We start from the raw sequence: 27671 nt of genomic DNA, 5'->3' as shown, positions 1-27671 counted from the left end.
GCACCTCTCCTTTCATTAGGACGTTCCGTCTTTGCAAAGCGTTTCTCCCAGCAAGGGGGTACGTGCAGTTATCCCCACTTTACAGAGGGGGAGCCTGAGGCGTAAGTGGCAGAGCAGAGATCTGAATCCGGCTCTTCTGCCTTCGAGGCTGGGGAGGGAAAGGAGCTGGTGGCCTAATAGGCCTAGACTTGGGAATGGGCGGAACCCTGGCTTCACTTGGATGAGATGTGACTCGCACACGCCCTAGGTCCTCTGCCTGCCTCAGTTTCTCTCACATGTAAAATGGGCATCCTACGGCACTCCCCTGAGAATTTAGGGGAGGGTCAAATGAGATATCCGTACTGCAGTTAGCAGTCCCTGGCACATAGTAAGTGCTTTAGCAATCGTTCCAGAGCCGCTGGGGGGCTCAGTGGAGGTAACCTTGGAACCAATACACGGTACTAATTCTAAGACAGACGGTGAGGGTTAGAAAAGAACGCGGATGGTGTCTGCGGCAGCACTTGAACCCAGGTCTTTTGGCAGCTAGGTGGCACAGTGGAGAGGATCAGAGTTCAAATCTGGCCTCAGACGCTCACCAGCTGAGGGGCCCTGGGCACGCCCCTCAATCCCATTTGCCCTGGTTTCCTCACCTGTAGGACAAGCCAGAGAAGGAAATGGCACATCGCTGGTCTGTTTGCCGAGTAAACCCAACGGAGTCCCGCAGAGTGAGGCAGGCCGAGGCCCGAACAGCTCCGGACTCGAGGCAGGCGAGCCAGGAAGGCCCGGCGGCGGACGGGGACGGCGTCCTGCCTCCGGATGTCTCTCTACCACCTTCACAGGAAGAAACGGAGGCCTCGGGCAAGGCGAGGCGGGGCCACCCCGGGGTGCCGAGCGATTCGGCTCCCGGCCTTCTCCCCTCTGCGGACGCCTGTGGGACGTCCTTGCCCAGCGCCCACCTCTCCAGCCGCCTCCTGGGAAGGGCCCCCCGGCCTGTGCCCATCCCCCCATGGCAGCCAGGAGGCGCCCGCGGGGGGCTCTGATCATCTCCGGGTGTGGGAGGCCTCCCCGGCCCGCCTCTGCCCCCCGCCTTCCCCGGGCTCCCCCGGGGTGAGGCCACTGCGTCCCCGGCCCGCCGACGGAGAGAAGGGGCTGAAGAGGCCGTCTGTGGTGAGGATAAAATGCCGTTTATTGGAAAGTCTCAGTGAAGTCATAGCACCTTTGGTCGTGACGGCGCCTGCGTCAAAGGACGGAAGCGCACAGCTAGGATCGCATCGCGGAAGCACGGTGACACGTTAAGGACGCGCAAGCGGACAGGCCGGAGACTAAGTCGCGGGCTCGAGAGCTCCTCCCCGTGTCGGGGGAGGGAAGAATCGAGCCAAACCCTCCCCAATCCCGGCCGGGCCTGGCCGGGCCTGGGCTCCATTCAGAAGGGCTGCTCCCTCGGATGATCCGGGCCTCAGTGTTCTCATCTGGGGAATGGGGCCGCGAAGGAGCTCCCTCAGAGCTGGGAGCAACTCCAAGGATCCGGGTGGAGGGCTCGGGCTCCTCTGGGCTAGCCCAGCCTCAACCCTGGTGGCAGCGGGGCTCTAGGAAGGCCGGAGGGGAGGAGGGCTGGAAGCTCGGCAGGGCGGGGTCTCAGGGCTCAGAGGAGGCTCTCGGGCCGCCGTCCGGGCCGTGTCTAACCTCACGTCTTCCTGGCACGGCTCGCAGGCCCTCCTGTGGGTCAGCGCCTGATCGGATGCACAGAGGAGACTCCTGGGCGCGGGCAGGGTGCCGGGGCCTGGCGCCCGTCCTCTCGTTCAGGCGTCCGGAGGCGGCCGCTGGAAGGTCCGAGCTCGAGGCGGGACCCCAGAGACGCTGTTCGGGGAGCCGGCGGGCTCTGCCGGGCTCGAGGTCGTCTTTCCGAGCTTCGCTGGTCTGTGAGGTGGGGACGAGGCTCCCACGGGCCGCGGTGGGCCCCAAAGCACCCAAGGGCCAGCACGCTCCAGGCGCCATCGGGGGCGGCCGCTGTCCATCTGAGGGAACGACGCGTTCAGAAAGGGCCCAGCCCAGGCCGCGCGCTCCCTTCTGGGGCTCCGGGAGGGCCTCAGGGGTAAAAGGGCCCGCGAGGGCCTTCCTGCCTCTCCAGCTAGCGCGCAGGACCTGCCCGAGGGCTCAGGACTGGCTTTAGGCCGGCGGAGACTGCGCAGGCACGAGGCGGGGGGACCCGGACGCGCACCCCCTCGCGTGACTGAGGGCCCCTCGGAGGGCCCAGAGAGGCTCTGAGTCCAAGCCCTCATTTTAAAGAGGAGGGAACGGAGGCCCAGGGAAGCCGGGGGACTGTCCGGGTCCTGCACGGAGGGCCCGACCTGGGCCTTGAGCCCGGGCTTCCCGACCAGCCCGCCGTCCTCTTGGGGATCTGCCTCATCGGGCTCCCTTCCTCACAGGCACAGCTGGCTCGAAGCCAGCCAGACCGAGCTGAATCCGTCCGGCCGCCCCTCCTGGACCAGAGGCCCCACCCCAGGGTCTCCTCGGCAGCTTTGAGTCGGAAAATCCTGAACACAAGAAAGCATGGCGCTCGCCGCGACGGGCCCGGGAGCGCCGCCACGACGACTTCGAAACGCCCCCCATCCTAGAACGGAGAGAAGCCGGCCGGCAGACCTCGAGACGCACGCTCGGTTTGGTGGCCCGCAGGGAGGCTCCCTGCTCATGGGCCAGTCCAGGCGGCGCCTCCCCGGGCCGGGCCCGACTACGCGTCGTGCCAGCCCTTCTCTTCCATCTGGCTTCTGCACAGCGGCGGCTGCCTCTCGGCCCCCCACTGCTCTGAGAAGTAGGGCCCGTTGTAACTGTTCAGTTTCTGTCTCTTGTTCCACGGGGGGAGGTTGTAGTTGGGCTTCAGGTTCCAGGTGTATCTGCTCTGGGAGTAGTCCTCTCGGGGGGGGCCCGGAGGGGGCAGAGGGGGGTGGCTGCCCACGTTCTGGCAAGCGTAATTCCGCCTGGGCTGGTTTTTCCTAGACAGAAAGAACAAGGACAAACGTTAACGAGGTCTCCGGAGGGGAGGCAGCACAGCACGCCTCACGGGCGCCGCGTCCTCCGAGGCTGGTCCCGCCAGGAGCGACCGCGGCCTCTGCCCGGCAGCTTCACTGCGGATGAACGAGGGGAGCCCAAATGACCGACTCCTCGTGGAGACTCGCTATCAGGGAGCAGGACGGGGTGGGAGGGGGAAGCCTGGAGCTCAGAACAGCCCCAAAGGAGGTTCATGAACTGCTCCGGCACGCGATCGGGGACAAGAACGACGCGAGCCAGAGGGGAGCGGCGCAGGCCACGGGGAGATCGGGCCGCCGCCTTGTACTCCAGAGCGACGGCTGTGGGAACCGACTCCTCGCCTCCTGAAGGCAGGAAGGGTGAGGGAGAAAGTTCAGCAGTGGCAACGGCGGCACGTTGGCGCAGGGAACTTGGAGGTTGTACAGTCCGTCTGAAAGGCTCAGTGAGTAGAGCCAGGACTCGAGACAGGAGGGACCTGGCTTCAAATCTGGCCTCCCATGGCCTAGCGGTGTGAAGCTGGGCACGGCTTAATCCTCACTGCCTAGCCGTCCCACTCTTGTTTTTGAACCAATATGTAACATCAATTCTAGCCCGAAAGGAGGGCTTAGATTTAATTTTTAAAAAGACGAGGAACCCGGGCAGTGTTTGGCAGAGGATGAAAGACTGCTGAATAACGGAACTCTGCTGAAGAGTAGCAACAGTCATAAATAGCCCAAACGTCTCCTCTAATCACGAAAAAATCTGCCCGGCCTTCAAGGACCAAATGTGTATTTAGAGAGCGGCCACAAAACAGCTTCACCGAAGCACCCGGCGCTCCCGCACTGTGACTAGACTAGAAATCTCAAGTGGGCTCACTGATGCCCATCGGAACACCGTACCGGAAAGGGGCAGCACAGCACCACCCATGAAGAGCGCCTCTGCCAATGCCCTCCACCTCCCCCATAAAGCACTTCACTGGGCGCCCGCCCGGAGCCTCCGCTAACAGAAGTCGAGCAGAACCGTCAGTGCCCCCGACCTGCGCTCAGTGTACTCTGCGGTGCTGCACGAACGTCCCTGACTACGCGCCGCCGCCGCCCCGGACACACTGCGCTCCTGAAGGCGGCTCTCGTGATGTGATCTGCTTCCGTGGGTGGGCAGCAGTGAGAACCGCGCAGGGCGCCGCGAGAGCCTCTCAGCTCCGGCAGGGAGCTCACTTAGCGCCTGCGCCTCAGGAAAGAGAAGGGTCGGTACCTGGAGGACTGGTAGAAATCTCGGGGCTGCGAGTGGAACTCGCGCCGGTGGGATCGGAAGTCTCTGGACTGCGAGTGGAATTCGTGGGCCTGGTAGTGGAAGTCTTCCTGGGGCTGGGAGTGGAAGTCCCGCGACCAGTGAAAGGTCCGCCTGGGCCCGTGATAATCCGTTTCTTGGGTGTTGTAGAAGTTCCTCCTCTTGATAAACGAGGGCTCTTCGAAGCGGTCCGGCCTCAGAGTCGCGTCGTTCCTTAAAGGCAAACATTTCACCGGTCTGAGGGGCGCCCGACGAGTCAGGCGGGTTTTCGACCTGACAACAACGTCCGGGCACGCTGGCGAGCAAACCAGCCCCCGAGCCCCCGGCCGGCACTCACCTGCGGATGGGCCCGTGCCGGAGGTCGTCAAGGTAGTTCTGCCGCTCTATAGCGTGTCCGCGACATCTGTTGAACACTAAGAAACACGAGGGGAGAGAATGAACAGAGAACCGCGCGGGCCTTTTCCACACAGCGAGTCCTCCTCTGGGCCGATTTCTCTCCCTCATCCTCTCTCGCACGCAAGCAGGCTCCCGAACACCACACGAGGAACTCATCAGCAAGAACAAGAAAGGCCGTACTTACGCTCTATGGCATCATTTGGCTTCATCCCTTGAACATCAATCAAATACCTGAACAGAGCAACGTAATTCAAGTCAGAGCTCTCCTGACAGGGAGAAAGAACAGCCGGGGCCACAAACAGCTGGTTCCGGGGGTCTGTAAGCCTGGCACGACACGGCCCCCCCAGCCTGCCCCGGGGCGTAAGGACTCACCGGCAAACGAGATATCCGGTTCTGTTTAAACCGTGGGTGCAGTGGACTCCGATGAGTTTGTCTGTAAAATGGGAAATTTGCCGTTAGGGGAATGACGCTTACACGCTCCTAAGGCAACGAAGAGCAGCTAGGCAAAGCCCCCCGTGATTGCCTTCTCCTTCTGCAGAGCCCCCACAGCTAGGGTGGGTGGTGCATGGGGGGAGCCCCTGTCCCGTCTCCCCAGTACAAGGGAAGCTCCCCGAGGGCACATCCAGGCGGTTTTGTGTCTCTCTGGCCTCTGGGCCAAGGTCTGGAGCACAGCAGAAGGTGCACGGAACAGACAAACTGCATTTCTAGTTACCACCGTGAGCCTGAAAACCAGGGCTTCCTCGCAAGGCGGGCACAGAATGCAACTGTTCTAGATGAGGACAGAGAACGTGAGGGAGAGCGGCTGCAGGCAGCCTAATCTGCTGCGGAAGAAAAGCAGGCGACCGAGTCGCTGATGGGCTCTGCTTTCACTGCGGGGACCTTCCTCTGGTCCCCGAGTCTTAGCTGCCCCGAGCCCTGAAGCGGTCACAAGGCCAGTCAGGCGGCGCCAGAGGCGGCATTCCCCAGCTCCGAGCCCCACAGGGGCTCCCGTGGCCCCTCGACACCGAGAACACGAATCACACGCCAGGTGGTTCTGCTCATCTTTGCAAAGACTGAGTCTACATGGGGGGCCGGTACAAGGGACAGTGGAGAGAGTGCCAGACGTAGTGTCAGGGAGACTCCTCTTGGCCTCAGACGCCAATTGGGTGACCCTGGGCAAGCCACTTCACCTGTGTGCCTCAGTTCCCCATATTTGTCAAATGAGCTGGAGAAGGAAATGGCAAACCGCACCAGTATTTTTTGCCAAGAAAACCCCAATTGGGGCCATGAAGAGTCACCAGGATGGCAGGGGGCAGTCCAGCAGGCACCCCTCCGGAGTGGGGGAGAATCGGCACTGTTGTTAAAGACTATCCCCCCCTCACACAGTAAACATGTCCTCGGAGAGCCAGTCAGAATGGATGAAGGGGAGGAGTTTCAAGGGCAGCTACATTCCCATGGAAGCTTTCTAAAGCGAAGAAGCTCCTCAGTGAGGCTTCTAGAGGTACCATCGATCGTCTCACCCAAAGGAGGCTGGCAGTGTGTGCCCAGGACCCACAGACACACTGCTCTGTTAGGACATGATGCTGTCAGTTGATTCATGGGAGAAAGACTGACACCAGAATGAAGCTGGAAGAGGTCCTTCGGAAGCAGTAAGGGGGCTTGAAGGAGGTGCAGGAAGTATCTCCTCTGGTTGAGAAAACAATCTAAGGCCAGCCCCAAAGGGGAAGGGCTAGAAAGCAGCAAGCAACCAGGAGGAAGGGAACCAAGGGCTGGCACAGGAATGCAATGGCAGGACCAGCAAAGAGGTTCGAGAAGGAGGGGGCCCAAGAAGTCCTCCATACCTAACCTCACACCAAAGGGTGGCTGTCATTTCAGCTAGCGGGGGCCTGACTGCTGAGGTCTTCATCCCAGGAGCAATGTAAGGGAGGAGAGAGGAGGCAGCTGGATCCCTTTCCCTATCCAGCTCTCCTCTATCTCTGCCTGATCAGGCATTTCTGTGTACTGAAAGCCCCAGAGGTGAGAGTTGAAAAAGGCCCAAAGCCATCCAGAGCATCTTTTCTCTGCTGTGTATGGTCTCCTCCGGCTTTGAACTAAAAGTGCCTATTCTAGTCCCAGAAGCCCCACTTCCCCAATGGCTCCTCTTGTTATTCCTTACAGGACACTTCCTTCAAGTATTGTGAATCTTAAAATTGCTCAGACTCTACTTTCTACAATGGAGGTACTTGGTCAGGAATGTATTGAGAACTTTAAAATTACTCCACCCTGTTCAGACAGTGCCTCGGGGAAGATAAAGTTGTAAAATTCCTGATTGAACAATGAAAAGTCCCCAACTTATAGTGAAGCAAAACCCTTAAGCTAGGTGGTCTCTTTTTAGATCTAATACAAAAGGGTGTTAAGTACCTATAAAGGTTAAATTAATCACTAAAAGGTCAAGCAACTTACAAAGGACAAGCTTAGCAAAGAGATGTGAAATACTCAGAAGATATAATCTAATTAGAGAAGGTGATAACAAAAGATGTGAACTAAGAATGGACAGTCCTGGGGAAAAGTGTCTACTGTGATTGGTAGATGTGAAAATTTAGGGGAGGTAACATGAGAAAATTCTCTTTAAAAGGAGGTCAGGAGTTTATAGGAGGCTCTGAACTTATTTGGAGTTTGGAGTTAGTTGGAGGAGCTGGGTCTCTGAACTCAGTTCAGGAGTTGAGGATTTCAGTGAAGGACTGGAGTTTTGCTTTAGGACAATCTTGTGGTGAGTGATAAAAGACTGTCTCCCTTAAGGCCCTTTCTACTATTATTCATTCTCTCTCTCTCTCTCTCTCTCTCTCTCTCTCTCTCTCTCTCTCTCTCTCTCTCTCTCTCTCTCTCTCTCTCTCCTTAATTCCTTCATTTTTATTAATTAAAATCACCATAAAACCCAGCTGACTTGGGTATTTTCATATTTGGGAATTTTTCCCATGGGGACCACTTATTTTTGATTTATATCAAGACACTAAAAATTATCTTTACAGTTTGGCCGAAACCTTTACAATTTTGGCAATTCACAGTCTTGAAATCCACATTTTTCACGGTTACAATATAAGGAACAAGAGTGTGCTGAGAGATGCTAAGGGGGAAACAAAGCTTGCAAAAGGCAGTGACATAGCAGGTGGCTCTGGGTTTTAGGGGATTCGGATAAAAGGCTCTCTCTGTCTCTCTCGTTCTTTTCTTTCTACTTCCCAAGCTCATGGGTAAACTCTGCATTTCCTCCAGGCTTTAAGGATGAGTCTATAGTCTCTATGGCTCCCTGCTGCCCTCTCTCCTCTTCACCCTGGCCCCCTCTTCCCTAGCCTATCAAAAAAATAAAGTTCACATGTGTGGGTGCTGAATATTTGCCTGTTTATGGAATAGTTTATTTTCCTCTTGAAAAAACAAAAGCAAACATCCGTGGGAGCCTCTGTGGACAGAAGCCTCTAGTCCTTGGCTCATGGCAGCCCTCACATCCATTCACAGCTCTAGCAGGGGAAACCCAACGTGGCTGTAAGCCTTTATCTACAACATCTGAGAACACCAAACAGATGGGGATGTTGGATTCTTTGTGTTTTCTTTTGGGTTTCTTAAGCTCTTTCTCTCTCCCCTCCACGTCTCTGTCCAGATGGGAGAAACTGCTGTATGTTCCCCCTTTATTACCTGGGAAGGTTCCCTCGCCGCACCCCTTCCCCCGGTTTACTTACACGGTTTCTACCTGTTCGTCTCCATTAGTCCCATCTTGCAATTTTATTTTTGGGTTGCCCACTGTAAGTGTTCTCAGGCTAATTAAAGGAGCAACAGGCGCAGCAATATTTGACTTAAAGCATCTTCCAAGTGAAACTCACCATTATCTTGGTTCTCTTTTAGGAATTTGTTCACGGCACTCTTGAATTTAAAAATGGTGTCGTCGTCAGGCACCTGGTGTCCAACTGTAAAAATCTTTAAGTAAGGAAGAGCCTCGGGCAACTCCTGCAGGGTGAGGAGAGAATCACATGAATCTCACCATCTCTTTCCATCGGGTTACAACAACAAATGAGGCAGTTCTCAGGGCCGGCGGTCCCAAGTCTGGCATACCTAAGCAGCCTCGAATGCCGTTCACTCTGCCCCGCTCCAGAACCACAAGGCTGGAATGCTCTCCCTCTCGTCTCCTTTAGAGCTCAGCTCGTGTCACTGTGTCTACACAAGTCTTCCCCTGGTTTCCCTCCAGTGTTAGTGTAGGGTCTCGTCCAAAATGACCTTTTTTCTTGCAGATACTCCACAGTCAAGAGAACCTGACATTCCTGCCAAGGCTGATGGCCTGACCAGCAGCTGAGGGGGCGTAAGGGAAAGCTTGCTGCCTTGGGGAGGAATAAGGGAAGCTGAGACTGACTGCTGGCTCCCCTGAAGTCTTCCACCTCTGTGATGGTCTGATTCCTCCCCAGGATTTTGGGGTGCTGCCCGGTGTTGTGAAGGCCTGAGAGGTCCCCGCTGGAGCCTGCTCTGTTCCCTCCCACATGTTAATCAAGAAATGTAATAGGCCTAGCACTTCCTATCAAGCCAAAGGTAGGCTAGGGTGGAATGGAATTCCAAGCAGGGTTACTTTTCTTTTTTTTTTCCAACCCTCACCTTCTGTCTTAGCATCAATACTGTATGTTAGTTCCAAGGCAGAAGAGTGGTCAGGGCTGGGCATCGGGGTTAAGTGACTTGCCCAGGGTCTCCCAGGTAGGAAGTGCAAATCTGAACCCATGGCCCCTCTTTATGCCTGGCTCTCCATCTACTGAGCTACCTAACATCCCTGGTGTTCCTTTTCAATAGTTCTTATATGTAGCACATGAGAGATTTGGGAGCTGGAAGGACCTCAGAAGCTATTTAGTTCAACCCCTCCATTTTACAGATGAAAAAACCAAGACGAGAGCAGATGAAATCATTTGCCCAAGGTCAGAGAAGTAGTACGTTGTCAGGGGTGAGATCCGAACCCAGAGGCTGACTCCAGACCCATTCTCTTTCCTCTACCCCGTGCTGACGGAATGTAAGCTTAAAAGCAATGAAGGTTTATTTCTGGAACCCTAGCACAGAGCATGGCACAGAGATGTGATGAACATGTGTTGAATTTCCACTGAATAAACATGATTTGACTTTCATCCCCAGACCTCCCCTCTCTGTCAATGAACATGGATTTATTTCACCCATGAAACCCAGTGGGGTGCAGGAGGGGAAATGGAGCCACAGCCAGAGGGCTCCCCATGGTCTGAGAGGGAAAACCTTTCCTAGAGTCGGTGCCAGCAGCCTCAAAGAGGGTCAGCATACATTTGAGTACTTTTTGAAAGGGACACAAGAGAGTTCCTTCAGTTTCCTTTGAGCCTTGGGTTCTTCTCCAAGAAAGAAAGCTGGTAGTGCCAAGATGTCATCCTCCAGCATGGTCTGAACTGGGATAATGCTGGGATGCGCCAACAGAACAAGGGGGCCCAAATTAGCCAAAAACAAGTGCTGAGGTGACAAGAGTGGGAAAGTGGAAGCAGGGCCGCTTCCTGGTCTCCATTGGATGACCACGCTTAGAGGACCCTGACGCCATTAGCCAGGCCTACCACGAGGCCAGAGTTCTATCAGTTCAGGATCAACTAACACCAAAGTGGTAACACAGACCAGCTGCTGGGTGGCCAGCAAAAAGCCCACCGAGTTGGTTTTCCCAGGCCCACCAACACAAAGTGTCACTGACCTCCGGTTTATAATAGCGCTGAGTGTACGTTAAATCAATGATCAGTCCAAGCTCTTCATTCTGTTCTCTTATTCTGTTAACAAGATCCAAAGGGGAAAAGCGTTCTTCTGGGGCAAGTTTTTCTTCGAAACTCTGTCAAGGAGAATAAGAATGAAAAACAAGGACGCCACGAACAGCACAGCCACCTTCTATTGCCGAATCATTTTCACCGAGCAGTTCCTGGATTCTCACCAATAAGCTCAGGAGGTATCTGGGAAAGCATTGCTGCGGCCATTTTATAGCAGAGGAAATGGAACTTTAGTGAGGGGATGTCACTCCCAAAAGCCAGGCCATGAAGCATTAAGAGCTTCTCCACTGCCCTTCCCTGCCCACCACAGCCAATGTGAATTCTCTCTGCTCTGAATTCCTACAACATCTACGATTCATTCAGTTTGAAGGTGACAATGAAGAGGCCCATTTCCACAACGGCACACTCCTGAATAGTTATTCCTGCCTCTGGAACTGGACTAGCAGGGCCTAGAGGGAAGGAATCATGTCTTACTTTTCTTCTTATCTGAGAGGGCCTTGCAGGGAGCAAAACGGATTCTTTATCTTCCAAATCACTTACCTGAAAGCACTTCCTATCAAGCCAAAGGTAGGCTTCCTGCCATTCCTGGCTCTTTAGTCCAGTCGCTCTCTCTCCCTAACTCCCTTTTCCACATTCTGGCTCCCTGAATTGCCATCCTCGGCACAAGACGCTTCCCACCCCCATTCTCTTGCCCCACTCTAGCTCAGCTCTGTTCTCCCTGTTCCTCCCTCTGCCAGCACATTTTCTGGAACCTTGATTCTATTTCTTACTAACTCTGCTCCAACAAAAACCTTAAAGTGCCATGTAAATGCGAGCCATTACACGAACAGCCTCAATTCCTTCCGCCCTCCTCAGCAGATCTGGGCACGTTCTCCGATAACTTTAGCACCTCACTTTGTTGTCCTCACAGGTCCTCTACCTGCTCAGCTCCTTGGCTTGCCTTTCACCCCCTATGCCTGCTCTCCACAGGGGAGGCAGAGCCTGGATCTGTGGCCATCAGCCAATGAGCACGTCTCAAGCATCTTCAAGGGCCTTTAAACGCCAGGGATATAGAGAAAGGTCCGAGGGGCCTTTGAGCGGAGTCTTGAAGGAAGTCAGGGCAACTAAGAGGCAGAAGTGAGGAGGGAAAGCAAGCCAGGCATGGGGCACAGCCATGCCAACAGTATGGAGATAGTACTGGGTGCCAGGAATACCAAGTAGGCCCATACAGCCGATTCAGCGAGCATGGAGGGGTGTAAAGTGAAGAAGCACAAATATCAGAAGGAGCAAGAGCCTCCCAGGCCAGATGCCACTCTTTGATCCTGGAGCTAAAGCAGAGCCCTCGTTTACTGAGGAGGGAGTGAGCTGGTCAGGCCAGTGCTTGGAGGAAATCCCTCTAGTGGCTGGCAGAGCATGGATCAGAGCAGGGGAGACTGGACCAGCCTCTGCAAGCACTGGGGGAGTCAATGATGAGCTAAAGGGGAGGGAACGTATATGAAAGACTTGACGGTAGAAACAAGAACTGGGAAAGGATTGGTAAGGCAGAAACAGATATCACTGGGTGATCCCTTTGATGCTTCTTAAATCTAATTCCCCCCACCTATCGAGACTCCCCGAACCCTAAATTCGTCCCCATTCGAGATGCTATCCTGCTTACCTCCCAACCTCCTGAGGGAATAGGAACCTGAGAGTCTCACAGGCTTGTGTCCAGCCCCTGGCAGCTGGCCCCACACAGGTGAGATCTTCTAAAGAATAAGGGCGAGAGCCTGAACCCCTGCCTCAGCCCTCCTCCTTAGGTCCACAAGCCACTGGAAGGCGATGAGATCCCCCATGGTGAGAGTGGAAAGGGCCCAGGACCAAAGTTTGGGGAACAGCCAGTGTTGGGGACATGCTGGGAAGATGGACCCACCAAAGAAGACTGAGAAGGACCTCTCAGAGAGGGAAAAGAAAAGAGTCACACAAAAATGTAGCGTGGACTAAGTGCCCAGAAAGTGTCCAGGAAGAGGCTGCAGAGCTCAGGAGATTGAGGATGGAGGAGGCCAGTGATCATGGGTCACTGGAGACAGAGCAGGCTGGGTGGCATGATATGGGCAGCCAGCCAGCCAGAACCTGAACTGCCTCAACTGAAGTCTTTGTGTGTTTTTCTAAGGAACTAAAGTTTGCTGCTCCCTGTGGTACAACCCCGCAGTTCCCCTCCGTGGCTGCTGCACAGGTTTTCCTGCCAGGCCCCAACTGAGAGGCATCCACCCTGTTTCCAGGCTTCTGCTCCAGAGGAGTCAGGCACCTAAGCCGAAGCCTTAAACAAATGACCGAGGTGCCAGCCTCAGGCAGAGACGCTGGATTTCTGTTTCTGACTCATCCCAGACACGAACCGCTCTCTGAAGGAACGCATGATTCTTTAGCTTGTACTAACCTTTTTTAATGGAACCTTAAAGGCAATGAACCGTGTCCCAGGCATGCGCTGTCCCACGGGGAGATAGTCTTTCCACCTAGAAGACAAACAGTGGCACCTGAGCTCCTTCCCAGGGCCTCCACAGTAGAGACTCCTTACTGCCCGGCGCTTCCTTTCCACACTGGCTTATTGTGCCATTCACGAACACCCCACGGACCAGGGGGCTTTGGGGTGGTGGCAAAGAAAGAGAAACTGTGGAGGGGTGGAGGCTGAAGATCAATCATCAAAGCAGCCTCGAGCTCAGGTAGATGGAGCTGCTCAAATGACCAGCACAACTAATTTAAATGCGGTCAGGCCCTACCTGAAGCAGGAAATCATCAGGGAAGCGGCCACCCAACCTACTACTTGGATACCTTTAGGGACAGGGAACTCATTACTATACCAATAAGTCCATTCCGCTTTGGGTCAGTTCTCATTGTACTTGGAGCCAGAAGGCAAAACAGGGGCCAAAACAGGTTTACCCATCATGTCACCCTTGATTCTCATCCTGGCTAAAAAGAATTAAGTCTGGTATCTCTGAATATCTATTGAAAACTCCAACTCTCCCAAGATGGGTTCATATCTGCCTCAGAGTCACAGAATTCTCAGGGGATTTGGAAACAGTTCCCAAAGGAAGGCCCATTCGGTCCATCCCACCCCTGAGTGAGAAGATCCTCCAACGGTTGTTCCCAGGACTTGGAGCCCTGCATGCCAGGGTGGGAGAAGGTCAATTCAGGGCCGCCCACCTCTGAGGTCACAGGCAGGGAAAGAGGAAAAGGCTGGGATGATGGCCGGGCTGCACAGGCTCCCCCCCAGGCTCAGAGCCCCAAACCCACCTAACATCCCCGGGCCCAAGGCCTCAGTATGCCAGAAACAAAGCCAGGGACTGGATGAGACTCCTGCTGGACCAGGATGCTTTGGGGGCTGCAGTAGCACATCCAGTTGATACAATGTATCTCCTGATTCTAAGCGAGGAGTAACTATGTATCTCTGAAAGCTCCCAAGAGAGCCCCTGGGTGTCAGGGCAGCCTGTGACTGCCTCACACCAATCCCCACCCAAAGGTGCCTGGATCGGCCCAGTCCTGGAGGAAGGGGGGGCAGCCTCGCCCCCAAGGACCATGTGACTGCAGGCCACTTTCTCAAGCTTCCACTTCCTGAGGAGGTCTGGAGAACCTACAAGAGGAGGCTGGGCTCAGGCCACAGGCAGGCATCAGCAGGGGCTCCACGTCAATTGGCTCTTCAAAGTGGCCCTTGAGCCCAATCGGAAGTGGGGCCAGGATGATGCCAGGTCGGCCCTTCCCAATCAATCAACACTCCTTATGTGCTCACCCTGGGCTGGCCCAGAATAAGGGGCCCCAACCTCAGGCGCTCAGGAGACTGTCAGATGAAGCCTTGTACTTAGATTCTCTGACTCTATTGCCTGTCTCCCCATTGTGCCCCAAGCAGAAGGCAGGGACCTGTATGATTTCAAGGGGCAGAGATCCTAATCTGTGGGTACAAGGAGGCCCAAGTGCCAGGGAAGCAGGAGAGAATCTATAGTTAGCTGAGGGGTCACTTAACTGCAAGAAAGAGCTTTCAGTTCTGGGATCCCTAGGATCCCTGTATACACCGGGGGAAACTGAGGCAGGGGCTTGGCCTCTCGGCAAACCCCTCCCCCGTAAGGGCGGGACCGCTTTCTTCCATTTCCCCCTCCTACTCCCCTCCCCACTGGGGCCACTGCCTCTGTCTGATGGAGGAAACTGAGGCCTGGCCCCAACCCCCGGCCTTCCCTAGCCACCAGTCTCAGCGACTCTGGCTCTCAAAAGTGAAGAGGCGTTCAGGGCCACTGTCGCCTCACTCCAACCCTGGTCCCAACCCCGCAGGTTTCCAGACTAGTTCCTTAGCTCACGCAGTGCAGACAGGCCGAGCGTCTCCTCCAAAAAGTCTCCAGCCCCTCTCCGCCCCGCCTCCCCTAGGCAACCCTCCAGGCCAGCCCGCTCCGGTTCTCACCTGTCCGGGAGGTGATTCACACCCTTTCCTCGGCCTCCGCCGCTGCCCCTCCCCGCGGCGCTGGGGCCCCCCCAGCCGCCCCGCGCCTGCTGCCGGCGGCTCATGAGGCCCCACACCGCCGCCCGCACCCCGGCCCTAGTCGCCACCTCAGCTCCGGGACCCGTGCCCACCCGGCCCCCAGCGCCTCCGGCCTCGGAGCCCCTCTCTCACTGCGCTTGCGCGCCCGCTGCTCCGCGCCTGCGCACCTGATACCGTCGGCGTGTCATCTCCGTGGCCGTCGGAGGAATAACGTCACCACGCTGCCTTCCGCGCCTGCTCGAGGGGCCACGAGTCCAAAGGGGCCCACAGCGCCTTCTGGTGACGCCTGACTGTCTCTGCAGCACTGAACCCCAGCTCTCAGCAAAGGAGTGAGGACCCTAGATGGAGACATCAGGGAGAAATTCCCAGCCGTGACCAAGGGAGGAGTCACACAGGATGACAGAGACAATTTTAATGACATAAAATTAAAAAAAAAAGTTTTTGCACCTACAAACCCAATACAGCCCAAATTAGAAAGATAGGTTAGTGCACCATGCGCCTGGATCAGCTCCAAATGGATACCAATGATTGAGATGCAAAGGAGGAAATCACCTGAACCCTAAGGACCCATGACCACCCCTCCAACACACACACACACACACACACACACAAAAGGAAAAAAAGAAAGGAAAGAAAAGAGGGCTATTAAGTTATAGCTTGCATTTATTGTATATTTAATAAATTTATAAATGCCATATATTATGTTATAAAGTGTTATGCATTATATATATTAACATTTACATATCAATATAACATTTACACATAATACATATACTATAATTATATTATATCTTATAAAGTATATATAAGCATTATCAACTTGGAATCTAGAAATCTCAATCTTGAGATCTTGAGCACCCCAAGTTTGTAGCAAAGTCCTCCAGCTGGAGGAGTGAGGTCCCAACTTCACAGGTTTCAGACTGACAAGCAACCTTATTTTAGGCTGAGCTAGCCCACTCAATCAGGTGTTAAGTATTCTTTTTGTACTGGTAGTTTCTCTCTCTTTGTGTCAAGGTCCTTTCTAAGGTAGCCTAGCCCTTGGCTGGATCTTTCCCTTTTGGGTCCATTGGAAAGCATCAACCTCTCCCTGATAATCCTGTCTAGAATTCCTCATTTCTTTGTAGCCTTTGTAAAGCCAACCATATTCTCCCATCCTCAGTTCCCCAAGAGGTATCCCGAGTTCGAGTTCTATTTTTTTTTTTTTTGAGTTGTCATCCAACACTCCTGGGGGTCTGTAGCCAGAGGAGCTAGAGCCTTGGAGCTCTGTGTGGGTTTTGAGCGTGTGACTGTGTGGAGGCTGAAGAAATTGTGCCAAACTCCTCTCCTGATTAAAGATGTGGCTTTTCTGTCTATTGAATAGTTCTGTGTCCCCCCCTCCCCCCAGTTTAACAGTATATATATATCTCAAGTGTTTTAAGGTTTGCAAAACGCCTTACAAAGACCTCTTTTCATCTTCACAACCATCCCAGAAGGGAGATGCCATTATTTAGCCCTATTTTACATTTGGGGAAGATGAAGCACCCAGAGAATAAGTGACTCACGTAGGGTTAAATTGCTGGTCGGTGTGGTGTCTGAGGCTAGATTTGTATAGTGCTTTGTCTGTTCTGGCTAGCTGCCTCTCTATATAAAATGTAAAGGGTTTGCACAAGCAATCCCAAATCCACTTAAAACAGGAGGGAAGCAAGTAACTGGGAAAAATGTTCCCAATAAGTCTCTCTAAGAAAGGTCTCATTTGCAAGAAATAAAAGGAAGCCATTCAAATGTTTGAGACTTCCAGTCTCTTACAGGCAAGCAGTTTTCAATGGAAGAAACTGAAGCTATCCACAATCATGAAAAAAATCATATTGTGGTCAACATTATGGATTAAGGATTTCAGATTTTGATTGGCAGCACCTCCGAGGCCTTCTGGTCCAGCTGCCTCATTTTATTGATGAAGACTGAAAGTGCCTGGAGGGTCAATCGAGTGCGGAGACAGAAACAGCATTTATAGTCTCTTCTTCTTAGAGTTTGATGATAAAAATGGTGAGAGCTATAGTTTGAGGAGATGACTAATGAGTCACAAGGAAGTGCTTTATTCCCCCCTCCTTTTTTTTTTTTAAAAGGCTGAGCTCTATTTGAGCAGATTTAGAGGCAATGGAAAGGTGCCTGTAGGTAGGAATAGGATAGGGATAAGGATGGGAGCTGTGATGCTACTGGTGTAAAGAGCTGCTACATGGAGAACCCCCCATCTGGAATTCTGTAGTTCTTTGATTCTGACTTCTCAGCTTCTCCCAGTGACTGCTTCTGGTTTTGGTTAGGGCACTTTCATTGCCTTAGCCTCCAATTTGGTCTTCTGTCTTCAGTCTGTTCCCAATCTGATCTATTGTACACACATTTTTAAAAATTTTAATTGTAGTTTTGAATAGTTATTTAGAATATTTTTCCATGGTTACATATTTCATGATCCCCCCACTTTCCCTTCCCCCTCCCAAGGCCAACAAGCAGTTCTACTGGGTTATACATGTATCATAGCTCAAAGTCTATTTCCATATTATTCATATTTGCAGTAGAACAATCCTTTAACATCAAAACCTTAATCACATTCCCTATCACACTACATGGTCAATCATATATTTTTCTTCTGCTTTTCTGCTCCTACAGGTCTTTCTCTGGATGAGGATACATTCTTTCTTATAAGTCCCTCAGGATTGTCCTGTATCATTGCACTGTTGCTAGTAGTGAAGTCAGTTACATTCAATTGTGCCACAATGTATCAGTCTCTGTGTACAATGTTCTCCTGGTTCTGCTCCTTTCACTTTGCATCAATACCTGGAGGTCTTTTCAGTTCACATGGAATCCCTCCAGTTCATCATTCCTTTCAGCACAATAGTATTCCATCACCAGCATATACCACAATTTATTCAGTCATCCTCCAATTGATGGTATTATCCACACATTTGCCAAAATAATTTCCCTAAAATTTGGGTCTGCCCATGCCACACTCCATATCACCGCTAACTGGTGAAATTCCCATCATTCCCTATTACCTCTAGGATAAAATATAAACTCCTTTGCTCGTTGTTTCACTATCTTGTTATCCTGGCTTCTTCCTGCTTTTATCTTTATATACATTATTCTCCTGCACTCAGCCTCTCACTCATCTTGCCTTCCTTACTGTTTCTTGCACATATTTCTCTCTATGTGTATAGTGATATATCCTATCTGTAACTATTCTTTATCTCCCCCATCTTCTAAGTCTTTCCCCTGACTGTTCCCCATGCCTGGAATCCTCTCCATCTTCACCTCTTCTTCTAGAGTCGTGGGCTTTCTTTAAGACTTAGCTCTTTGCCTATCAGTACTACCTTAAAAGTCCTCCTGAGTTCATGCTATCATACCCCAAGAGTCACCATATCCTAGATGCAATTAAGATTTATTCTGCTTCTGCCAAAACTCAGAAGGTTCAAACACTATAATTTGAGGCTCTCAAGAAGTTTGGACAGATGTAGGTTCTGAGACAACAGATTGCCAACAAACCAAATGATCCCTGCAGATTTGACTCCAAACATCTGGCAGCAGCTTTGGAAATCTCAATAAGGCTGTCTTTGCTGATATTCAAGCTCAGTTTGAAGACTCTTCACTTGCTTATCCTGGGGAAGACAATACTTGGAAGCAGTAACCATTGGTCCTAGGACTTCTCACTCTGTTGTAGAAGTTTTATTCCTCATGCACAGATATCCATATCACCGCTAACTGGTGAAATTCCCATCATTCCCTGTTACCTCTAGGATAAAATATAAACTCCTTTGCTCCTTTGGTCAGTTTACCAGCTCCACAATGGAGCAATGGATAAGCCAGAAGTTTCCAGAAAGGCCTGCTGATGTGATGTGGTAGATGCCCTTCTGTTTCTGGACTTCCTTTAATGAAACTACCACGGAGGGACGCTGAAGCACATGAACTTAATTGCATTTTCGATGAGTTCAGAAGAGTCCTGTAACTGAAAAAACAACCAAAGGATGTTCTGCTGAGCCTGCCACCATCATGGAATTGGGGAACAAAAAGCAACAAATCATATACCTGAATAAGACGGATCTCAGAGCACTAATTAATGTTATTACCATTCTATAGTCATGCTCCATTTGCAATTAATATCATGTAAGTTCAGGATACTTTTGTATCACATGGTCTAAGCGCTAAATACAATGAAGTGCTATGGGCAAGATCATTGGGTTTTATGTTCCAAAGAGCTGTTTGCACAACCTTGATGTTTCTATTTCAACAAACAGTATAAGAACCAAAATAGAAGCAAAAGTAAGGCAGATGGGAACATTTATTAAATGTTAAAGAACACTTTAAGAGGCCAGCAGTGACACTTAAGAAATAGTAAACCATTTAAAACTTGACAATCCCCAATTAAAAAGCCAATATTAGGGAGCAGCTGGGTGGCTCAGTGGATTGAGAGCCAGGCCTAGAGACGGGAGGTCCTAGATTCAAATCTGACTTCAGATACTTCCCAGCTGTGTGACCCTGGGCAAGTCCCTTAATCCTCATTGCCTCGCCTTTACCACTCTTCTGCCTTAGAACCAACACACAGCATTGATTCTAAGACAGAAGGGGTTTTAAAAAAATAAAATAAAAATAAAAAGCCAATATTAAAAAACACTTAAGGCTGCTTTCTGCTAATTCTTTAACTTCAACTTCCCCCAGCTCCCCATCACTGGTCTGGAGACCACCTTTTGGAGACTGGTGGTCCTCTGAGGGAAGCCCCCCTGGTCCTTCAGTTCTCTAATCTTTGTTGATCTTCACTTTTAGCATCTGTACTGACTCCTAGTCATCTCATCTTGGAAGGGAGCCATTGTTGGTGAAATTTCCTCTCTCCAAGAGAACTTTACCCTCAACTTTTGCACAATAATGAATGAAAATTGCAATGGTCAGCCACAAAATCTTATATTATAGTCATTGTAAATACTAATTGAATTGCCACATAAACAAACTTTAAAGAACAGGTAAGAGATAAGCTTAAAATCTCTCTTGGACAGTGAAATGTGTAAGAGGGCAGATCTGTTCTGCTCCAATTATGTCACTTATAGGGTGGTCTATCCTCTGAGAGAATACCAAGACACTGAAGGGAGAGGGGTCTGTGGCAGCTCAGCTATTAATAGGTTTAGGGTTACTAGGAATAATTGACTTAATTGGGGGAGTTGATTCATAGGAATCCTGTTATCTGGCATCCCAAGCCATACATCGCTAGTTGTCTTGACATTTGTTTTGCCACTGGACTTTGGTGACTCTTCAAGAGGGTGAGCCTGCAATTTTGTGCCACTCTGCCACACTTAAATCCAATTTATGTAAGTCAGAAGACATCACCAGTGATATTATTTTGGTCTTCTTCTAGTATGAAGGATGACAACCAACCAACCATTGGGTTCAGTCATTCAACTTAGAACCATCGTCCCAGTTCATATCTGTTTATCTTGTGTGTGTGTTACATAATTTATTATTGTCATAAGATCACAATATTTGTATGCTTTCTCTTTAAATATGATCAGTATTTCCTGATATATTGCCCCTTCTCTCCTCATGTTTTTTTTATTTTTGAAAAAAAAATTATTTATTTAGATGACTTAGAATATTTTTCCATGGTTACAAGACTCATGTTCTTTCCCTTCCCTCCTCTCCCCCCGCCCCATAGCCAACACACAATTCCTCTGGGTTTTACATGTGTCACTGATCAAGACTTATTTCCATATTATTGATATTTGCACTGGGGTGATCGTTTAGAGTCCACATTCCCAATCATATCCCCATTGACCCATGTGCATATCTGTTTATCTTGTGAGAACTGAGGACATTGTGCTAGAATAATCATAGCTTCCTTCCAACACTTTGAAGTTTACAAAACACCTACTCTATATGATCTCAAATTTTATCATACAATTCTATGAAGGAGAAACTATAGGTACCATCAGAGCCCATTTTAAAGATAAGAGAAACTGAGGATCAGAGAGGTTATATGCCTGAAGTCATACAATAATGACAGGGTTTGAATACAGGTCTCCTCTTACTCTCCCTCTCTTTTTTCACACGGGAATGACTATTTGATGAATTCCCTGGTTTTCTAGTCAACTCTTGTTTCAATGAAAATGAAGTTAGATTGATGACAGGACTTTTTTCCTTTTTTTTTTAAACATCTAGCTCCTAGTCATTACTGCTTCATTTCTAGGACTCACACCTTTAAAAAATAAACACATTCTAGGATTTTGATGAGAATAAATATCAAGATCACTAGCTTTTAGATACTGCTTACTCCCTTCTCTTTCCCCAAACTTCCAGTTTGGCTGATAAGGAACCCAAGAAATAGAGAGGGTCTACTGTTTGACTAAGCTCACAGCCAATTAGTGGCAGAAACTGGAACTCAGGGCTTTGGACCACTAGCTCAGGTTCATTTCACTATGCTGCCTTAGAAAGATGAATTCATGTACCATGTTCCAGGAATAATAGAGAAATCTAGAATGATGGAATTTCTCAAAGATCCAGGAAAAATTTTGAAGCTGGTTGGACTCAGCCACTGGCAGCCAAGGATCTAGTAGCCTAGTCATTGGATTGTTTGAAAAACTACCCCAGGGTTTCTAGTTGGGTGACAGTCCTTCCCCACCCTCTCACCATACATACTCTAGACCTGTTACAGGAAGGGGCTGCTCCCTTCTCCCTCTCCACCATCTCTGAGGACATTTTTCATATCACCCACCCCTCTGCCCAGCAGTCTAATAGGAGTGCTTCCTCCCTCCTCTGTCTGGGGTAAGGAGGAGGTGCACATGTGGTGTGAGGGTGCAGATTGGGCAGCTGGACGCTAAATGGTTCTCCATCACTGCTCTAAGTCATTCTCCTTTGTGATGATTTAGTAACATCCCCAAAAAGAGAAGACGAGTCCAACTGAGGGCTTCCAATGTGAGCTCCTTGAGGGCAGGAAGAGTTTGCTATTTTTCTTTACATTTCCTAATATTCAACATATACTATCTGGCACATAGTAGGTACTTTTTTTTAAAAACCCATACCTTCCTTCTTAGAATTGATACTGGTATTGGTTCTAAGGCAGAAGAGTGGTAAGGGCTAGGCAATGGGGATTGGATAACTTGCCCAGGGTCACCTAGCTAGGGAGTGTCTGAGGTCAGATAGGAATCTCCCATCTCTGGGCCTGGCTCTCAGCCCACTGAGTCACCCAGCTGCCCACTATAGTAGGTACTTTTTTTTTAAAGGTCCTTGAATCTTTCATTCATTCATTCATTCATTCATTCATTCATTCATTCATTCATTCATTTATTATGGCTAAGACTTCGAAACAAATCTTGCAATGGATTAATAGATTTGACAACAACAACTAAGAAGCAACTTTTAGATACAGTTTCCATATTCTCCTAACAATGTATTGATTCTAGTTCTTTTTGCTTTGGAGAAAGTAGGTAATAAACTGTATCCTTCAGTGATACACAGTAGCAATCCTAAACCCTAACACTTTAAGTGCCCTCATTGTATTGGAAAGCTGAAGGAAGAAAATGATAGTCACATCCCAGACTTCTTTGTTGCTCATTCTAGCTTTGATAGTCTTCGGGGACTCTTAGCCTTTCACTTAACTCACCACAGAGTCCTTGTTCTCTCTTGCAGCCACTAAATCTCAGGATCTAGACCAGAAGAGACATGCAAATACTTCCACGATGGAGCAAGCCTCAGTGGCTTTCTGGTAAAATGGATCTGTCCTCCTCCATCCAGTGGAAGGAGTTCGAGGCCAAGGACCACAGAAAGAGGCTGGCAAAGCGGCCGAGGACACTGATTTTGATGTGAACGTCACACTGAAGCAGCTTCCTCTGAGGAGCCAGTTGCCTCAGTTACACAGATTACTTACAACTCTCAGCTGGACAAGGGTATTTTGATGCTTTCTAAAACTGTCCTAGCCATGGCCTTTGCTCAGTCGCCAAGTCTTCTTCCTGGCCATTTGGTGTGCTACACATGGTCAATTTTATGAACACGGATGAGGCCATCCAAGCTGGCTTTTTATTGCCCTCCTATTAAAACTCAGTGATTTAGACTGAGGTTGTTTAACTTGATGGACTTGTTATAAAGAAGGCAATAATGGGCTTTGGTGAGAAGTACAATAGGTCTAATTTGGATAAGGTGATTGAGTAGAGGTTGGCCAGGCTTTGGGAGACAGGGGAGGAGATGAGGAAGGGCCTGGCGTGCTATGGCTCAACGGAGAGCTGGACACAACTGAATGCCTGAACAGCAATGAATGATTTAATAGAGAAGAGGCCCTGAGCCTTAGGGCCAAAAGGGACCTTCAAGGCCATCTAGTCCATCCTCTCCTTTTTTGGATGATGAGCTCAGGGCCCCAACCAGTTAAATGATTTGCTCAAATTAACAGAGGTGACAAGGGGTGGATGAGGGACACAGGAGGTACTTAATGTATACTTGTTGACTAGACTGACTCTGCCTGTCCCCTATATTGGGAACCCTAGAGTCCCAAGGTTCTAGGGCGGCAGTTGGGAGGGGGATGTGATTAACTGGCAAATAGGACAATCTCACTGGATCCTCCCCTGGCTTCTAGGATACCCTAGCAGGGAAAGAAGAAAGACCCCCAAGATGCCCCACCCAATGCAGAAAAAGGGGTGGCAAGGGGTCCTGCAAGATCTCAGGACGGAGAGCCAGAGAACTCAGAAGATATGGGAGATCTCTAGAGCAGAAGGAAACCAGAAGAGAGAGGATATGCAACCCCTAAGCCTGGCCACTTCTCCAGGGACTGCTGCAAATGGGAGTTGTGGCCCCTAAAGCAGAAGGAATTTAAGGAAAAGGCCCTGCAAGCTGAGAGCAAGGGGCAGCCATGGAGTGGAGGGTGCTGAGATTGCTGGACTAAGACTAAAATGAGGGGCAACATTTATGATGAGGCCAGGAAAGAGAAGAAAAGTGGGGAAATGCACTGGGCTCAAAGGTAGGATTCAAGGAGAGCGGGGCCAGGGATTGGGTCATTCTCCAGGGATCGGTATCAGTAGGATTGTGGCCCTTTGGAAACTGGAAGGGACTCAGAATTAGGGTTCAACATCTAGTTTCCACCTTCTTATTACAGAAAACAGGCCCAGAGGAAGTGATATTTGTTCTTCTTTGGATGGGCAGAAGGTTCCAGGGCCCTGTGATTGGTCTAAGGGACAGATTTATTTTTTTCAGACAGGTCATGTATGTCATATGCCCTTAACTAGGCATAAGTTCCTTCCTGAATAATGAACCAACATGTCTAGTATTTCTCCTGTTGCTGAGAGTTGCTTTGAGATCTAATGGAGAGGCTGGAAAAAGACTTGTCTGCATCAACTGCCTTGGCCTCCTCCTCCCTTCATCACCCACTTCTCAGGCGGTTCTCTACTGTAAGAGAGCCAGCTAGCAGGTTTCTCCCTCAAAAGGGCTCAGGACTATCAGCCTTACCTCCACCTGGCTTGCTGCCAGGGTTCTGATGTCTCTATTGGCTGCCCCATCCTTTTAAACTGACTGGCTTTGTGACCTCATTCTCCCACCAAACCCGTTGCCCACCTGGTGGAATCTTTGGGGTTTCCATGGAGCTGCCTGTAAATAAACTTGGACCATCGCAAGTGACCAGTCACATTCATACTGGACACATGCTCTCTCTGACTTCAGTCACCTGGACAACTACGGGAGTCATTTCTTCATACCAAGTGACCTTTGTTGATGTTTTCTCTTCTATAATCATGGCAGGTAAGGGACAAGATTATGGTGACCATCATTTTTTTTAAAGAGCAATATTAAAACGAGTAGGAAGATAGATCTTTAGAAATGAGCTGGGGATCTCTTGATTGTTCTGCAGAGTAGTAGCTTGGGAAAGGGCAGAAAAATCCCACTGAGGAAGGGAGGGTTTTTTTTTTAATATACTAAGAAAATATTTTTTCTTTCAAGAGCATCACTATTAATATTTTCATTTTGTTATTCCAAGTTTTTCCCCCATGAATCAATCCTCTCTCCTTTGCCTTTCCAATGGCATTTAAGCTCTGGAAGATCCCTTTTTAGTTGGAGGGTTGTGAACGAGAGACCTGGTGTTAGATTACACGTCTGTTTGCCCCCAAATATGAAGAGGTGAACCCCAGAAGAGGATTCCCTTTTCTCCACCAAAGTTCAAGAAGAAGGGAAAGTTTGGGGAATGTTGGGATTCATCCCTAAGAGCTGTGACCTACCCTTCCTCTACTGATGAAATCCTGTATTCTTGGGGAACTTAACAGTATTCTAAAGTTTTGTCCTGTTCAGAAATGGTCCCAACACAGACGCTGAGCATTTTCATTTAAGTTAGGCTTAAGGTTGAAGAAACTAGGAAGAGAGACTGGAAACGTTTGAAAATGAACTCACATCTGGCGAGGTCTTGTAGAGTTTGGCTTTAGCACTGGCCAGCTCCTTTAGGGTGGAGGAAGGGGATTGAAAGAGGTAGAGAAAAACCAGAAGAGCTAGGCTGGAAGGCAGGGGGATTCCCAAAGATGAGCTGGGACTTGGAATGGAAATTTAAGACTGAAAAGGAAAAAAAAACAAACTCAAATGTATAGAACTTTGTTCCCACAAGGAGAAAGAAGAAAGTATTCTTCACAAAAAGATTTTTTGGGGGGTCAATGAACTGGGAAGGTTCAGATAGATTAAATCTGTGGGGGCAAAGGTAGCTCCTTAGAATGCCATTCTATTTGAGTATTGAGTGCCTTAGCTCAAAGTAAGCATACAAGAAGTGGGGCCAAGGGAGGGGGAGAGCAGAAAGAATGTAGGTTTTGGAATTGGGAGATTTGGATTTTTTTTAAACCTTCACCTTCCATCTTGGAATCAATACCGTGTATTGGTTCCAAGGCAGAAGAACGGTCAGGGCTAAGCAATGGGGATCAAATGACTTGCCCAGGTCATACAGCTGGGAAGTGTCTGAGGCCACATCTGAACCCAGGACCTCCCGTCTCTAGGACTGGCTTTCAATCCACTGAGCTACCCAGCTGCCTTCAGGAGATTTGGATTTGAACTCTGGACCTGACACTTAACTGGCTATGCGACTCCTGGGCAATTCCTTTCACCTTTCTCTGGTTCCTGCACCTGTAAAGTGGGGATGATCCTTTTTGTGTGGTCGAAGCTTTTATGGGGAAAGTATTTTATAAACATGAACTATGAAAAGTGTTGCTTAAGTTTTGATTATTAATAAAGAGTTCTATGGACCTTAAAGCATTGTAGGAATGTTATATCAACAGTGTGCATGAGGCTATGTGAGAGTAAGCACTCAGTGGGTTTTTTTTTAACCCTTTCCTTCCATCTTAGATTTGATACTGTGTATTGGCTCCAAGGCAGAAGAGCAGTAAGGGCTAGGCAATGGGGTGTCTGAGGTCAGATTTGAACCCAGGACTTTTTGTTTCTAGACCTGGCTCTCAATCCACCAAGCTGCCCAGTTACCCCCACCCCAGTGGCTTTAAAAAATGAATAAATAATGAATGAATGAATGTATATGCTAAGTTTTGGTTAGAATATATTTCAGAAGGAATTTCTGCTTACTTCCACTCTAGACAGAGAAGTTGATTTCTTGTTCATGCCATGTAGGAGTCAGGGAAAGGGCTCACTTCTTTCTTTAGGTGGACTCTCTGAGATGATGATTGCAATAATGTTAATGATTTTGATAAAAACAAAGAAATCATGATGATGAGAGCAGGCAGTGCCATAGTGGAGCCATTGAAGCTGTGACTCTCAATATTGCCCAGCCATAGTCACTCCCCACATTCCTACCTCTACAATGGATCACAGGAGTATAGATTTAGAGATGACAGGAACCTTCTCGTCTAACACTATTGTCTGACAATGGGGAATTGGAGGTCCTTAGAGCTATAATGACTTGTCTCAATAATGTCAGAGGTTGGATTTGAATTCAGGTTCTCTGACTCTTTTTTTTTTTAAGATATTGCAGTTTATTGCTTATTGCTTTATTTATTTATTTATTTTTCTTTTTTTCTTTTTATTATTTTTTAAAATATATTTTATTTGATCATTTCCAAGCATTATTCGTTAAAGACATAGATCATTTTCTTTTCCTCCCCCCACCCCCCATAGTAAATCTAATATTTTCTATTGCATCATGATGTCTTTTTTTAAAAACCCTTACCCTCCATCTTAGAATCACTACTATGTATTGGTTCCAAGGCAGAAGAGAGGTAAGGGATCAGCAATGGGGATTAAGTGACTTGCCCAGGGCCATACAACTAGGAGGCGGAGGTCAGATTTGAACCTAAGACCTCCTGTCTCTAGGCCTGGCTCTCAATCCACTGAACCACCCAGCTGCTCCCTGACCCATCATGATGTCTTTATCCATTTCAAAACAATTCTTCTAATTTTTTTTTAGATCCTTATCCTCCATCTTGGAATCAATACCATGTATTGGTTTCAAGGCTAGGCAATGGGAATTAAAGGACTTGCCCAGGGTCACATAGCTAGGAAGTATCTGAGGTCACATCTGAACCCAGGACCTCCTGTCTTTGGGCTTGGCTCTCAATCCACTGAGCCACCTCGCTATTACCCCCCACCCCCAGTTTAAAACAATTCTGAGGAGGTTACTAAGTATTTTTCACACTTATAAAGAATGGTTCTTGCTCATTGTCTAGATAAGCTAATAAAGAGTTGGGATATAGCAGGGAGGGTGTGTGTGTGTGTGTGTGTGTGTGTGTCTTATATGTATGTGTATTTGAAATGCATCCTAGAGTCATTCACCTCCCCCCTTTTTTTCTTAACGTGGCTAGATTCTTAGGCTTTGA

The 27671-nt window shown here is 49.4% G+C and overlaps 2 protein-coding genes and 1 long non-coding RNA gene across 3 annotated transcripts in view; 2 read left to right on the top strand and 1 right to left on the bottom strand.

The window, feature by feature from the left end:
* Positions 1-1142: 1142 nt before the first annotated feature.
* Positions 1143-15049, bottom strand: DUSP11 (dual specificity phosphatase 11). Its single transcript, XM_007477877.2, has 9 exons — positions 14812-15049; positions 12805-12880; positions 10346-10477; positions 8496-8619; positions 5038-5098; positions 4850-4896; positions 4607-4682; positions 4234-4482; positions 1143-2969 (listed from the first exon to the last, which is right to left on the bottom strand). Exons 1-9 carry the CDS (start codon positions 14913-14915, stop codon positions 2708-2710), a joined length of 1131 nt encoding a protein of 376 aa, XP_007477939.1. The 5' UTR covers positions 14916-15049; the 3' UTR covers positions 1143-2707.
* Positions 15050-22464: 7415 nt separating this feature from the next.
* LOC130456909 (uncharacterized) overlaps positions 22465-27671 on the top strand; it is a 23842-nt gene continuing 18635 nt past the window's right edge. Inside the window, exon 1 of the long non-coding RNA XR_008915926.1 lies at positions 22465-23845. This is a non-coding gene — a long non-coding RNA (uncharacterized LOC130456909). The remainder of the gene's footprint in view (positions 23846-27671) is intronic.
* C1H2orf78 (chromosome 1 C2orf78 homolog) overlaps positions 23839-27671 on the top strand; it is a 13568-nt gene continuing 9735 nt past the window's right edge. The window contains 1 exon segment of the mRNA XM_001375059.4: positions 23839-24618. Within this exon segment, the coding sequence (XP_001375096.3) occupies positions 24459-24618 (160 nt within the window). The 5' untranslated portion in view covers positions 23839-24458.

This window comes from Monodelphis domestica, chromosome 1 (assembly GCF_027887165.1).
Source record: "Monodelphis domestica isolate mMonDom1 chromosome 1, mMonDom1.pri, whole genome shotgun sequence".
Lineage (NCBI taxonomy): Eukaryota > Metazoa > Chordata > Mammalia > Didelphimorphia > Didelphidae > Monodelphis > Monodelphis domestica.
The sequence above is the reverse complement of the archived record's forward strand: the minus strand, read 5'-3'. Positions and strand labels throughout refer to the sequence as shown.